At 45.7% G+C, this 16,368-nt stretch overlaps 1 protein-coding gene across 8 annotated transcripts in view; it reads right to left on the reverse strand.

Moving 5' to 3' along the window:
- CRACR2A (calcium release activated channel regulator 2A) overlaps positions 1–16,368 on the reverse strand; it is a 139,277-nt gene that overhangs the window by 30,503 nt on the left and 92,406 nt on the right. For all 8 annotated transcript variants that reach the window (XM_036018540.1, XM_036018537.1, XM_036018536.1 and 5 more), the window contains 4 exons: positions 12,961–13,051; positions 9,476–9,571; positions 7,387–7,574; positions 2,294–2,365 (listed from right to left, as the gene is read on the reverse strand). In XM_036018540.1, coding sequence (XP_035874433.1) covers positions 2,294–2,365; positions 7,387–7,574; positions 9,476–9,571; positions 12,961–13,051 — 447 coding nt within the window. The remainder of the gene's footprint in view (positions 1–2,293; positions 2,366–7,386; positions 7,575–9,475; positions 9,572–12,960; positions 13,052–16,368) is intronic.

Consider the following 16,368-nt stretch of genomic DNA (forward strand, 5'->3'; position numbering starts at 1 on the left):
GGGCAGGAGCTCTACTAAGTGTGCTGCTCACCACAGGCATAGATCCAAAACAGGCTGGAATAACGACCTCAATTTGCCGGTGTGCAGAACATGCAGAACATGCCGGGGTTGCTCTGCACCAGCCACATGCATCTGACAAGCAGGCAGGCACACAGCTGGGGCCTTCAGAACAAGTTGGGAGGGATGAGGAAGGTATCTTATAAACTCTGAGAACGGCAAAGGGAGCCTCACATGCTGGAAGGACCCTCCCTCTGTGCCGGCAGTGATGTTCACAGCCTTGCACCTGGGTGAGTGCTCGGGGAGCCCTGTGGAGCCACATCTTCATCAGAGAGTTTGCTGTTGTGCTTTGTGTAGCCATCTCCATGCAGAAGCTTCAGTATTTAAGGAATGTTAGACTCTTTACTTGTGTGGACTTCCACTCACATCACTCCCCTGTTGTGATTGCTACTTAACACCTATCATCTACTTCTCAAAAGAAGCCTGAGAGGTGGGCAGAAGATTAAGACCCCAACTGATTAAGTCAACTATCCAAGGTCACAGAGGTAATGAGGGCAGTGCTGCGTCTTGAGCCAGATCCAGCTGCAAACTGTATGTTTCTGACTCAGTGCCCTGAAATCTCTTCCATTTGCCCCATTTCCCTCAGGAGGCTGGCCCACTTCTCAACCGGTCACATCCAGCCATTGTCCTGATTCCACCACCCCAACCCTCCCACATTCACTACTCTCCCTACCACACCCCACTCCCAACTTTCTCTCCTCATTTTCTGTTTCCCCATTGCCCTGGGTCACTAGCTGCTGACTTCTCTGTGGAGGATAAAATCTGCTCTGGGGCCTCCCCTTCGACATCTTGGCTTTCTCTGGCCCACAGAGTTTAAGCCTGCTAACCACACGGTAGCTCCAGGCATGTGATTCGGCCAAATGCTAGTTTCCACTAAAAAGACCTAAGCAGCTGTAGAGTGCTGCCTTGTCACTCCCCTCTGTTCAGTTGTGTTGAATCTGCCCTTTTATTTTTTCTAAGTATGATAGAAAAAAGGGGGGAGAAAACAAACAAAAACTTGTCCTTGGACATCTTGTTCTCTTCCTTTCACTAAAGCCTTCCTAAGAATCAACATCTTCTCTCAAATGGAGGAGAACTCTGGCCACCTAAGTACCTCTTTCATCTCCCTGGCCTTTGGGGGCCTGTTTGAATCATGCACTGAGTGCGGTGAGTCCAAAATGCATTCAGTTTGAAGCACTTTTCAATTTGGTAGCATCATGGATGTCAGACACAGTGACCTTACCTTGTGTTCAAATAAAAAACCAAAAACTTCATAACTTAACTGTTTCAAAACCACCTGCACTTTATAAATCAGGACCCAGAGTCCTGTTGCATCACCATTCCCCAGGAGGTGTTTGGCAGGTAGAAGGTACAGTCGCTTAGAAACCTCGCTGGCAAAACTGAAATGCCATCTTTCGCCATACAGGTTTGGTGGGTTTGTTTTTTTTTGGCACATTCCAGACCAATGAGCTCTGAATTTATAATGAGTTTTAGCAGGCTAAGGAAACTGCTTTCTGGATGCTCTGTTTTGACTCATTTTCAGGCAGACCTTGGAGATCGCAGACTACGGCAATAAAGCAAACATCGCCATAAAGCAAGTCACATGGAATTTTTGGTTTCCCAGTACATATAAAAGTAATGTTTGCTCTACACTGTAGTCTATGTGTGCATAATAGCATTATGTCTAAAAAAGTGTACAAATCTTAATTTAAAAATATTTTTTTGCTAAAAAATGCCACAAAACATCTGAGCCTTTGAAAAAAATGGGGCTAATAAACTTACTGAATTCAGGGTTGCCATAAACCTTCAATTTGTAAAAAAAAAAAAAGGGCAAGAAAGAAAAAGAAAAGGCAGTATCTACAAAGCACATTTAAGTAAAGTACAATTAAACAAGGTATGCCTGTACGTGTTCAACCGACAGTAATGGTACGGCAGGATAAAGAGCATCAACTGGATGTGGATCTCAATTCTGGCTCTGCCAGTAAGTAGCTGTGTCACTTTTGGTAAATTACCTCATTTCTCTAATATCAACTTCTTCATTAGTTAACTCCTGTATTAACAACTGCCCTACTTTCCTAAGTTTTGTTGAAGATGAAAGGGTACTCTAGCCATCTGAACAATATGTTAAGGACAGGGAAATGAGGGTGCTGTCTCAATAGCTATGTTTTTCCAGCCTGTAGACAGGGAAGACTCAGATTGGCCCCCCTACCGGAGGTGTCTGGGACATGTTCTCAGAGCACATCCAGTGCTGACCCACCTGAGGAAATCCAGCTGCTTCAGGAGCCCCGATTTCTCCCGCTGCAGACTCTCTGTCACACGGTACACTTCCCTGAGTGGGAGACAAACAGCAGTGATGAGTGACTGTTCTGGGGGTGTGAGCTATAGGGTATGAGGTGCCGTGCTGAGGTTGGATGCCCAGGATCCCTCACACGACCAGCAGGCAGTGCCCTGCACTGGGGACAGAGGGGTTACAGGAATATGCCCTTCCTTGGAGAACAGCTGCCACGTTCAGGTGCTCACAGCCATGATCTCAGTCATCACAGACACTCTGTTTGGAAGGTAAAATTATCCCCAGCTTATAGACACAGTCAAAGAAGTTGGACAACTCTCCCAGCTCACACAAACAATCCGGCGTCCTAATCAACACCTCCTCGCCCCAAACCTGCTGATTCCACAGCCACCCACACGCCACCTGCAAACACAACTCTATGACAACTGCGCTGTTCTCTGAGGCTCCAAATGGCCCTGCAACCCACAGTTCAGGGAATTAGAGTCAAAACTCTTCTCCAGTCTGGACTTGGAGGGTGAGAACAGAACTGGTCTTCTTTTCCCCTGATGCTGGTTTGGTTCGTTTCCGGGAGCTCTCGAAGAATCGTTTTCCTGCTTCACCTACCCCCAAGTCTTCAATCTGTTCCCAGATATTTGGAATTCCACAAGTGGTCACTCATTTCTTTAACTTAAGATTTCTTATCTCTAGCTATAAAGCAGGGATTCAACGTATCCATTGTAATCAGTCATTTGTATCACAGTGTGAACATGCCAGTCATACCAGGAGTTTTGAGGAAGGGAGAGGAAAGCTGAGAGTTACAATGGGGTAGCCGGAGGGCAACTTAGCAAGGTAGGGGTGTGTGTCCAGTTTGTTTATATCTATATCCACACTGCAGGGCCCGACATGCAGGCAGAGGTCACAAGTAGCAACAGGGAGAAAGAAAGGAGGGCTGGGGAGGGGAGATGGAAGGAAGGGATGGAGGGAAGCGGGGAGGGAGGGAGGGAGAGAGGAAGGGGTAAGTTGGAGAGGTCTCAACACCACTCAGAAAAAAAAAGGAAAAAAAGCAAAATTGGGTGATACAGTAAAATAAACTTTGATTAATGCCACAATTTTACCTCCATCCTTTCCTCTGTGCTCTGCACCATGGTCCATGCAACAGATCCAAAGTTCCACATTTCCAAACCGCAGCACAGCATTTAGTGTAAGGAGCATCTTATAGCCTGATAAATTTGTCACTTTCTGTGAGGGCACCTGGACAGTGCACATACCAGGCTGGACAAGGACAATCACCCCTCTGCCACCCTGTCAATGCCATTATTGAGCTGGTGAAAATAGAACCAGCTTGCCGGTCCATAAGACTTATTCCTGAAGAGGTATCTGTGGTGGGATTTTTCCCATTTATAGAATAATTATAAAGTCAATTTATGACAATAAAAGACTGAATCAAATTTTAAGTTCACCTCAGACAATCCTAATTAAGCAACAAAACTTCTCTGGCTCTTGCAGAGCTGCAAATTCCTAACATTTTATTACCAATTATATTTAATTTCATCTTGAGGGAAAACAATGTACTTCACATTATCCAAACTGGGTCCCCAAGCCCCCGTCTAGGATCTGCTCTGATTAGCAGAGTCAGAGCTGCTATCAGCTGCCTCTGTGCCCAGGGAGCCAAGCTTGCCTGGCCCCTCTTTGTGCGGCCCCCAGCCCCAGTCCTTCTTCTCTCTGGGGGCAGCAGGGAGCACACAGATTTGCCCCCTACTAAGGAAAACCAGTCACTGGAGATCTCTGGTCTGCGTATTCACAGGGTGTTTGACTGGGAGCTATTCCTAAATGATGAGGTGTTCCCGGTCTCCTCTGGCCCCATTTTCATAGAAACCAGCTGACCCTTGGAGATGTATGTACACACACACACACACACACACACACACCCATATACATAAACACCCACATATTATATTACATGTTGATGCAAATACATGTCTGTCCATTTGTCTAGTAAACATACATCCAATTGGATGGATATAGATAGATGGATATACAGCTGACCCTTGAACAATCCCCCGTGCAGTTGAAAATCCATATAACTGAAGCTGGCCCTCCACTCGTACAGATTTCTACAAACCATGGATAAAAAACAGTCAACCCTTGGCCAATCTGGGTGTGAACTGCTCGGACTCACTTATATGAGCTAAGTGGACCCATGCAGTGCAATCTTACGTTGTTCAAGAGTGAACTGTGTATGTATACAAATAGACACACATACTCAGGTTGTTTCATGTTAACAAAAAGGAAAGCTTTTCTGGGGGAAAAATAGTGCTTGGATATTTGACTAAATGACCTTGAAGTCCTTCTAACCTAGACATTCTAAAAGTTTATATTGGTAATATGTGAACTAAAAGGAAGAGAACCTGCCATTTTTCATCAGAGTGGTTGGTGAGAGGTTTATGGTTGCCTTTAGGGAGCTGCTGTTGGTTTTGTTTTTAGGAGATGGATGAGCTGTGGAGCATGCTCCAAAAGATATTGCCCAGTGAAAGATGCAGGCAAATGCAGAGTAATGTGCTACCGTTTCGTAAATGAAAATTGTGTGTGTGCACTTGCACTTGCACTTGCATATGCATAGAATACTCTGGAAGGATCCACCAGAACCCGGGACTGGGGGCACTGGGGTGGCTGGAGGCCAGGTGTGATGGGGCAGGGTGGGGGCAAACTTCTTTGTAAGTGCATATCCTTTTGTGTATATCTATTTGAATTTTGTGCCTTGTCATAAACTACCCCAAATAAAACTTAACAAAGTAAACAGAGAGGTGCTGCTTTTTTGCTGACCTTCATCTTTATAATGTCTTTCCTGCTCTATTGTTCTTTATCTTAGTTTAAAATCTAATTCTCCTTCCTTGAGCAACTTCAGAGATTTGGAAAATTAATTTGTCTATTCAGAATTCCAGCTGCTAAGTGACTAAGTCCATTTGTCTCTGAACCTTACCCTTTCCCCTCCCAGCTGCTCCAAAGAGGCATTGGCCCCAAGACATTGTCAGGAGAAGCAGAGGACATCAGTACTAGGCTCTGTCCTGTTTTCTGACACTAATTAGCTGTATTGCTTTGGGTCAGCCACTATACCTCTCTGAGCCTGTTTCCCCATTTATAAAATGAGATATGGGTTAGACTATTAAGGTCCTATCAGTTCTGTGGGTCTGGGGCTTAGTTCTACAGAGAAGAAGCTACGGGTCTCACTCCCTTCTTTCCTGACTTCCCTGGACAGGGCAGGGCATACTCTCCTGGGCTCCACATGCTTTCTGGCTGTACAGGACACTGCCAGCTTCTCCGAAACAAGCAGTGAAGTTTCTGGGATCATTGATCCCTTCCTCCTAACCCTCTTTCCTTCTTTTTAAATTCCCAACCTCCAGAGATTGTATCTCTGGCTCGGTTAATTAAGGTAAGTCTTTGGGAAGATTTTAATCCTCATGTCGTGATTTGGTACTCCACGCTGGATGCTCATTTCCATTTGCTGTTCTAATGCATGTGCCTTCAGATGTTTGTTGCTTTTAGAACTTGATTGAATTTTAAGAGCTTGAATCTTTAATTATGTTTGTAAAGTTAAATGTCTGTACCTTGTTTGACCTATTCTCAATGAGGAGGAACTGATTTTACTTATTTACAATGAAATATACTGTCCCTCCACTGCTCAACCAAGAATTGGAATGGGGGGGGGGTTTGTTATACGTCAGCTACTTGGGAATATATATATATTTAACTGGAAATATCTTACTAGGATAAAACTTCAAATCCAAATACATCCTAGGCAATCAATCCCACATAATGCAAGACATCACACATGAGCCAGACAGTAGGACATTTGATTTAGGCCAATGGACCATGATTTTGCCAACAGTCAGAGAGACTGAAGACTTTCACTTTTGAAAAGGAGAGTGAACATATGTATAACACCAAACATTGGTAAGTAACGCTGACCTTTCCTCTGCAATCAGACTTTTCATCTTACCCAGCACAGGGCCAGGCACACGAAAACATTTTTCAGAATGCATGGATGAATAAATGAATGAGCATGTGAACAAACAAGTGAGTGAATGATGGCCAGTCCATGCCTATATAAATATTTTCTAGCTGGCTCAGTACTCCCTAGGAGGAGTCAGGAAGATGAATCCGGCACTAAGCATCACAGCTACTGAAAACTTCTGAACCTCAGTTTTCTCAACTATAAATCAAAGTTGATCATAAGAGAGCCTGCCACATCAGGATTCTGTAAAGGTCAAATGAGATAATGTTGAATTATTGACATAAGTGAGGTATATTAAATGCCTAGCACAGTACCTGGCAAAAGGTAATTTTCAATAAATATTTGCCAAACAATAAACACATAAATGTATGGAGAAATGAATAAATAAATAAATGAGTGAGATTCTTCTCCCTGGGTCTCAGAATATATTTGGTCTCAAAACCTAACACTCCTACAACAAGATAAATGTTGATGTTCCTCAGCAGCTTCTCTAGTTTAACATACAGACCTGCACCTTGATTCTTCTCAGGAATGCCTCTGCCTCACAAGCTGACCCCCATGGCTGGGCACCAAAAGCAGTTCACTAGCAAACCCAGCCCTATGAGACGTGGGGCTCCCCCCATGGGCCCACAGAACTGGAGTAAAGACTCCAGGGCATAGTCATACGTCCTATTGAGTTATATATCAGCCTCAGAAGTTTTGGGGCATCACTCTTGTCCACTTTGTTCCCCCAGTTCTCTAAATTATGACAGTCATGTTTGGTCTGTCCGCGCATTCAGCATTTTCTCACAGGCTGCAATATATCTGTTGGTTGGATAATATGTCTTTCTGATCACATAATAAATTTGCCGAGAACAGAGCTGGATATTTCTTATTATCCTAAGTTATGCTCAGCATAGCACTGGTCTGCTTAATGGTCTCAGAATCCTAGATGAGATCTCAGGGAGCAAGGTGCCCAATTCCCATTTTATAGGCAAGAGGTCAGGGTCTCTGTCAAAGAGGGGAGATAGCATGCTCACCACAAGGAAGGAGCTAGAGAACACTGAGGGGTAAAGAAGGCCAGACTCACATCTCCTTCTCCTGCTGGAGCTTGCATGCCTCTTGCTGGAGGCTCTCCAGCTGCTGCTGGGCACCCTGCAGCTCCCGGGAGGTCCGCTCCAGCTCCTGGGCCAGCTCCTGGTTGGTCAGTTTCAGCTTGGCATTCTCGGCCTTGGTTTCATGCTTGTCATTATGCAGGGCCGTGCACTGACCTTCCAGCTGGAAAGGAATGGGGACAGAAAGGCGTGGTCAGCAAGCACCATTGTCAGGCTGGCCTGCATGGCCTCGCCTAGCTTTCTCTACTTGGTGGGCAGGGACCATCACTGTCCTCCTCACTGCCCCCAAGCCTCCATATGCATTGTCCCAGTCTTTCATTCACATGTGTACACTTTAAGAGGCAGGAGGAGCTTCCAGTGCACATCTCATCTCCCCACTGTCTCCACAGGGCTACTAGGAGGGGAAATTCCATATACATCTGCATCTTTCATCTTGATGATGATGATGATGATCATCTCATCAATGGTCTCAACAATAGTCTCAACAATGGTCATCTCTTCAATGGCCTAGAGATCTACTGTAAATCCTTCCTATTGTCCTTTAAGCCAATTTCTTCTCCTTGGCCATCAATGGAATGGATAACAGCTAAGGGGCATCCTTTTAAAAACATCCTTTCAATTTTGAATATTGAGAAGAAATCCATCTATTACCTTTCCTTCTCTCAGCTACATAAGTTCAATTCCTTTAATCTACAGAAGCCTTGTATGGTAGCCAGAAATGCTGAAAACTCATAAGAAATAGCTAAAACAGGTCAAACCAATGTATACCCTTTCTCATGTTCCCAAAACAACTGAAAACCTGCACGTGTATAACTGCAGCTTTTCTTAGCTGGTTATTATGCTTTACAGAGCTTCCAACCCTCTCACTAGAGGAAGCATCAAACCAAGGCAAATTTATTATAATAAATTTAGTTTAATGAATGTGGCCAGTGAGGGGAGGAGGAAGAAACAATGAGGAATTTTGTGTGACTCTCAAGAGGCTTCTGTGTAATCTGGTAAGCATGCAGTAATTAAATCGAGTGGCAATCATTCATGTGAGGGATAAATCTAATTGGTAAGGACTTGATGCATAATAGTGGGGAGGAGAAAGAGTAGGAGAAGCAAAGTATGGCTGTGGAAGGGGGATGGGAAGGCACCTGGCAGTTCCTGGAATTGAAATCATCTTGTTGCAGAAGAAAGAAACCAAAATCCATAGATTGGGTAGCAGCAGGAGGGGAACAGTCTTCAGCTTTAGCATGAGGTGTCTTCAAGCTTATTTTAATGTGTTGCTAAAAATAGCCCTCTCTATTCAAACAGAAGCAATGTGTCTGGGTCTGTCCAGGGCTGGATTCCTTCCAGCAGAAGAAAAAAACAGGAGGACAAGTGGCATTCTGTCCTCTCTCCCATGAGCCCTTGCTTTGGAGAGGAGGCTGTGAGCCTGAGGTCTGCTAAGGTAATGAATCTTCCTGAGGTCATTAGCCAGGCATTCCCGGACATTGCCCTGCACAGGGCACCACCCAGCATGCCTACTGGGGACCCATGTGCATCAGAGGGGTGTGTGGTGCCTGCACCCGTCTTGCAGAATGATGGAACAGTCACAAAGGAGGCTGATGAACCTCGTATGGGGGAAGATGGGGAAGGAAACTTTGACCTCTGAAGAGCCCCTTCCAGCTGGAGGAATCCATGACCATCCTGGTGGGAAGACTTTACTGTCTGCAGCGTCCCCCAAGGTACCAGTGACTATGTCCCTTGTACCTCAGCATTCTCCTCTTCTCTTGTACAGCATGCAGGAAACGAGTGGACCTTTTGGCATTCGGGTGGCTTCTGGGCACAATTATATGACCATGCCTGCCGATACTTCAAGGGAGAATTCCTAATAACTTCTCAAGTTAAACACCTGGCCATGGGGAAGTAAAGGCTTTATCTTGGGACCATCTGTGATTCTAAATGCTACCTTTATACAGTGAAATGGTTCTTCTCAGACTGAAAAGAGATGTCCTTAAATGAATGGCAGGGACAGTGGGCACGAGCCACAGCAGAGGGTGTGGTGAGACCAGGTAAGTGGGGGCACAGACTGGAGCCTACCCGTTTCTGCTTCTGGATGAGCTGTTCCAGCTCCCGCTCCTTAGACAACAGCTTCTGTTCCAGCTCCTGACTTCGGACTTGAAACCTCTCCGTGTCCTGCCAAGCCGGACAAGGGGACATGTGAGGCCTAAAAGCACCCGAGATGGTGATTTTTTCCCCACCTTGAACATACTCAACAGCAGGCCTCACCCATCCTTTTGGACTTTGGGGCCCTCTCTGCAACATTCCAGGGCCCCAGTTACCTGCCTGCTGGTTGGTGCAGCCTGATGAGACCGAGATTGTAAGTGCTCAGTGCAGCTTAACTGTTCTCTTGTACTGCCCACCAAAAAGAGGCCGTATCAGTAAGGGGGGTACTGAACTGGTAGAAGAGAACAGGGGCCTGAGGTCAAATCTCAGGCTCAGTCTCCTCATCTGCAAATTGGAGGGTGGATCATTCTTCCAACTTAGATATTCTGTTCCATTTTGGGCTCTGTCATTTAATCCCACAAATGGCCCTCACTCTGGAAACACAGGGCATCACTTCCTGTGGGTGTAGGTCCTCCCTGTTTCCCCACCTGACTGAGGTTTTCCAGGCCCTCTGATGTATCTGCCCTAATGCTCCATAGCCCCTTCCCTTCTACCTCAGATCTGAGCCTCCCCATTCAGGGATGCAGGGGCCCTGATGATGCAGGTGCCAAGGGACCTGATTGTGGGATTAAAGAGGAATGTGTGGAGGTTGTTCAGATGCCTGACACTCTCAACAGAGCCTGGTATGGTGTAAGGGCCCTGAGCTGGGTGTCAGGAGACTTGAGTTCCAGCCCTGGCCTTGCCCACCTAATTTGCTTCATTCTTCTAGATCTTGGCATTTTTATTCATAGAATAGAAACAAAAATATCCATGCCACATGTAGCACTCTACTTGCTTGAAGGCAGAACAGGTGCAAACCATGCAGGAAGAGAAGAAACCATTATCACTTCCATGTAGCTCACTGCAGGAACCTCGGGTTCTCTGCCACAGGGAATGATGACTTCCTAAGGAGGACAGCCCTGGGCAGCTGGCAGGTTGGGCATGACGGTGCGGCAGCAGAGTGGGAAGCGAAACTGCCCTTGGGGCTGAGGCCTTTGGACACCTCCGTTCAGAGGCTCAGGGTACTTCCTGGGCTCATCATTCACGGATGCCACCTGGTTCCTCTGCCCATTTTCAGGCAGGTAACTGCAGGTCAGGGACAGCCTGTGACCATCCTCATCACAGCCACATGCAATGGCAGAGGTAGATTTGATGAAGCAGTTCCTGCTCCCAACCTTTGTTACAGGGAACTTGCTTCATTCAGCTCATCTGCGGCTCCGGAGCAGTGCCAGTGAGGAGGGCAGCTCCAGAGTCCCTATGCCCATGTTGCCATCCCCATGGAGTGTCTTACTGCCCCTGCCAGCACAGAGCTTTGAGAGGCCTACTACCCTGGAGCTGGAGTGGACAAGTGAAGTGACTAATATTTTCCTTGTGGTCAAACAAACTGCTAAACATAGAGGCAGGGAGTCCAGCTTTTACCACACTGTCATATACTGTAACACCAGTGTTCTCACGCTGTGGCCAGTCAAAAGCCTGTGTATCCAAAGGCTTAGTAGCATAGAAAAGCACATTCTAACAGTTTCCATGTTTATGCAAAAAGCATAAATCTGAACGCTGAGCCTGAAAGGTGTGAACAGGAATCAGAAGCGGGTAGGTAGGTGCTTAGGCCACCTTCAGAGATATCGGCTTGTTCTTGAATTTTTTCCTCTAACCTCTTCCCACTCCCAATTCCCATGCATTGGCCCACCTTTCATTTCTGGAAGCATGCCCCTTTCTTTAGCCAGGACCTTTGACCTGCTATCATAGCCCAGGCACAGGAGGCAAATGCCCCAGAGCTCAGCCCCTCTGTGCAGTAGGTCATTTGGGGTAAAGGAAGTGGTTCTCCTACTGCAGGGGCAAAAGGGCTGCTGTTCTCAGAAAACTATTTTAGGGTCTGCTAGGTAAGGAGTGTGTGAGTTCTGTCTGCCATATACTCATTCACTATGCTGAAGACTGGGGAGCAGCCAGAATGTTTTAAAGCTCTGAAAAACAACAGAGGAGAGGTCTGGGAATACTGACAAGTCTCCACAGGGCTCTAGTTGGAGCACCTGACTGGCTTTTTCTGGAAAGCATCCAGACTCCCTCTCTGTTTGAATGACATCTGCGATAATACATGAAGCTGTGGTGTGGATCATCAAAGCACATACAATTAAAAAAATCGTTCAGACCAACCTGCATTAAGTGGGCGAAAAGAGATTGTAATAGTCCAACCTCAGTGCTGAGCAGCCAGGGATGATGTGATCTCTGTGTTGTGTCTCCCCAAATTTTTATGTTGTCACCTAATCCCCAAGGTGACGATACTAAAAGGTGGGGCCTTTGGGAGGTGATCAGTGCCCTTGTAAAGGAGACCCTGAGAGCTCGCTTGCCCCTCTCGCCACATGAGGACACCGAGTGGTCACCTGTCTGCAACCTGGAACAGGGTTCTCACCGGAACCTGAGAGTCTGGCACCCTGATCTTGGACTTCTAGCCTCCAGAGTGGTGAGAAATACATGTTTGTTGTTTGTAAGCCAACCAGTTTATGGCATTTTTGTAACGGCAGTCCAAACTGACTAAGACAGGAGGCCCCCATTCAAGATCAAAGACTTTTCTGCTGAAAATCCACCAAGTAGATAATCCAAAAATGGATAATAGAGTTTTCTGTAGTTTTGTTTTATGAATATGTTTTATGAACATGGATATGCTTATCTTGGCTTGGAAAAGGTGCTGATTTTACCAGTTCTGACCTCCCAAAACAAATAGCAGGGCTTGGTAAGAGGCGAAGAGCCAGACTAGGAATAGAAAAGGTGAGTTTTAAATTTCCTCCCATGGTATCTGAGAAAGGCGGAATTTGATTTGTCTTGGAAATTAAATTATCTAGGTGTCTAAACGAAAATGGTAGGATGTACAGGCTCTAAGGGTGGTCCCCTCAGGGGAGCTGTTGGGCACAGAGTGGAATGGAAGCATGTATGTGGGTGCACCTGCCACATGGGTCTAGAGACCAGTCAATGTCGGACCGGTCTTCAGGCTGCTTCAATTGGTAAACCATGCATCTTCATCCTTTTATTCATTTATTTGTTCACTTGTTCATTCACGGATTCAACAAACAGTTGTTGAGCATATACTATGTTCCAGCCATGGTCAAGGTGTTGAGGATACATTAGTAAGTAAAAGTGAAAGATCCCTGCTTTTGTGAAGTTTACATGTTAGTAGGAGGAGACAGACCACAATCAATAAAAATGAATAAGTATATATTATATGCTGTGTTTGAAGGTGACAAATGCCTTGAAATACATAAATCAAGCAGACAAAGAGGGAATCAGCAGTGCCATGGGTGAGGCACTGCCACCCTAACTTGGGGGAGGCAGTCGGTAGGCGAGATCGACCTGGCCCGCAGAGCTAGGCCCCAGGAGGGGACTCTTACTTTCAGGAGAAACCGTTCCTTCTCACTTTTGATTTGCTGTTCCATCTCCTCATACAGATGCTGGATTTCTTCATCATAAGCAGCAATTTTCCTGCAAAGATGGCAAAAGGAGAGTCTGTGAGGTCTACACTGAAATTCCCTTATCCCACAGAAGCATGTCGTGGGGACTGGGCACTGGAGCCGCACCTGGAGCTGTGGGTGGTGGGGGGACAATGTGCAGTCAGGTCAGCCAGAGCTGCAGGGTCGGTTCCTTAGGATCCGCTGACCACAGTGGCCAGCAGGAGCCCTTCCTCCTCCTGTCTCCCGGCCATCACTCCTAGCCATGCACATTCTCCCCCATGAAGCCTCCCTGGCTCCATCTTCCTTTACTCTGCTTTATTTCAACACTAAGGCACCCGGTTTCTGCTACTCTCACCCTTCCTCCTGCCTAGTGAACCCGCTGCTGGTAGACAGCATAAAGTTGTGTGGGCTTCTTTCCTGTTTGGTTTCTTATTCTACCTCATTCTCACTTTGGATGCATTCTCTCTACCTGCCTACATCAGCACTGTCTGAAAATTGTACCCTGAAATTTGCGTGATACACATTTCTCATGAGATCTGAAAGGACTGCATGGCCATGACAACCACCACAACTGCACCCCTTGCAAAGGAAGGGGCCACACATGTCTGAGTGCTCATGTTCTCTGGGCCTGGGGCCACAAGAAGATATTATGAGATGGATGAAGCTGGTTACAGGCTGGAGTTACAACGAGGTGACTACATCCCCACTCTCAGCATCCTCTCCCTACTCAGAAGAGCCTCACATAACAGGAAATGCATGGGTACTGGGCCCCTACACAGAGATGAAGACAAAAGTGGCTGTGGGGACAAGGTTTGTAGGTCACCCTGGGGTTGGTCCTCCTTCTTTCCAAGTAATACCCTCCACCTTTACCCCATTCAAATAGGACTGATCAAGTATTAGCATTTGAACCGAGCACTAACATTCCCAAGGGACTGCATTTTTATACCTGTTATCTGACCTGCAGTGAAAGGCCCAATCTCTGCCCTCTTTCTGTCTTATTAAGGGAACTTCAGGCTCCAGTGAACAGGCTGAGATCATGGCTCTTAATGTCTGTTTTGAGCATGTAACACACGCATCCTTCAAATTTTGGCACTTGTTGTAAACTTAAATGATGGTAAGCCTCCTCTGCCCTTGATTCAAATAAGAAGACTTTAATAATTGAGGAAAATGTCCTGGTGCTCAGTTCTAAGAGGTACTGGGGAGATTTCTGAAGAAAACATCTAAAGAATACATAAAAACATAATGTATTTATTCCCCTGAGCCTTCCATCATTTTATCCCTATCTCCCTAGGTCCACTTGGGGCTGTAATCCAGTGCCAGCTGCCCCTGCAGCCCCTTCCTCACTGGCTCCCTGTTGGGGAACATTTACACCACATGCACAGACTGAGCAATGGCTGAGGATCCACAGTGATTGGCATCTTTCCAATCCTACAAAAACCACAAAGCTGACCCAGACAAAGGAACTGGTGTAAGTCTCCACAGTCAAGGTCACTCATATCAGAGCACCAGCCTCTGCATTCCCTTTCTTAGCCTTACCTGCAAAACCAGAAACCTCACTTTGAGTGTGTATAGCAGTGGCCCCAGGGTGTGCTCAGCAAAATGTGACAGCTCTCCAAGGCTTCCCTGAACTGGGTCCCTGTGTTTACCATTGTGTTTGACATCCTGGATATAACAAATATTTTTTTGTGTAAGAGTAAGAAATCTGTTCTTGGTAAATGACAGATGTTTTGGATTGTTACTTCTGTTTTTACCCAACCCATAACAATTACAAGAAAATCTAAAGAGAGAAATAAGGAGCAAAGTCACCTGCTGTTAAATAGGAACATCTCAGGGACAGAAATGAATACAGTTTGAAAGAACTTTTGGAAAGAAGAATGGTCTTTCTCTTGGTCCCTGGGATTATATTGCCGTGTGTGAAGAAATTCAGATACTAGATGGCAAATGGTATCAAGGAAAACTTAAGACAGCAATTCCATCTATATAAATACTAGAGAATTAATAAAGTGAGATGAGATGAACTAAAAAATTGATTTGGCTTGGTTAAAGCAATACTAATTAAAGTCATTCATATAAGCTGTTTATATTTATGCCTAACAACCATGCAAGGCATTGATTCTATACTATCATTAAATGCGTTACATTAACTTTGCTCTAAGCTTTATTTGATTAAATTAATAAACTCCATATTTTGGGGGTTCACAGGTCAGTTTGCTAGTCATAAAGTAATTTTGCAAACTACTAAAAAAACAAAAACAAATGTCAAGAAGGCAGATGTAGCCTCTGAAAGGTGTGTATTCCTGGCCTTCACTGAAAAGGGCTGACCCACTGCAAGGAAGCCCTGGGAGTCCAGGTGGGCAGTAGTGACCCTGGGCCCAACCAGCCTCGTACATGGAACCAAGCCTCTGGAACTGTGTCGGAATCAAGCTGGCCTCCTGGGAGACTGCCTAGGCCCAAATGACTTTCGAGGATGAGCCTGACTCATGACCACCTGGATCAGACACAGGAGATGCCAGCTCAGGAGTCGAAGCCCTGGGTGCTGATCCCAGAGCAAGCTCATTTACTCCGTGTGACCTTGGGCAAGTGCTCTGACCATAGATCCCAGGGTAGCACCTGCCCACATTCCTCTCAACACTGTCATGATGAATGACAAATAAGAAAGAGCATATAACTGTACTTGAACAACAATTAAAAAATTTTTTTAAAGGAGCACATGGAAAGCATTTGGAACTACAAAGCCCTCTATAGTGCAGGGATTATTTATTATGGTAATTATCAGTATTATCAGGGGCTATAGAGGGCAAGGATCAGCATTCCCCTAAGGGAGGAGGGTCTTAGTTTCCAGGATAAAAGGGCTGCTGGGTTTGAAAAGGGTCAGAGCAATCCAGAAGATGAAGAACAGAAAGCTTAGTCAATAAAAACTGCTGTCACACCAATCTGTTAAAGACAAGGCAGCATGAGAGCAGCATGTGCCTGCTGGGACCTGGGGGAGACGCTCTGAAAAGGGCTGTGCACAGGTGTGTGGAGGGCAGCCAGGCACACTGTATTCTGTCATCAAAGGAAAAAGGCCACCTATTGTGTCTGCTTATCATATACATTTCATTGCCGCCCCTTTTAAAACCACTCTTATTGCCTGATGCACACATAGACTTTGAAGTCTTCTCCATGGAGATCTCCCCATCTATTCCAACCCTCATTGACCCCCTTCTCTGAACTGTTAGGACACCATATGTCTTTATTTGACATTTAATTTTAAAGTCCCAAACAACTGTTTCATTTGGGTTTATGCTGTCTCAACTAGGTTATAAATGCCCAGACATTTATACCACCCACAGGCCCTGTGCTCAAAAT

The sequence above is a fragment of the Phyllostomus discolor genome, chromosome 2, assembly GCF_004126475.2.
Source record: "Phyllostomus discolor isolate MPI-MPIP mPhyDis1 chromosome 2, mPhyDis1.pri.v3, whole genome shotgun sequence".
Lineage (NCBI taxonomy): Eukaryota > Metazoa > Chordata > Mammalia > Chiroptera > Phyllostomidae > Phyllostomus > Phyllostomus discolor.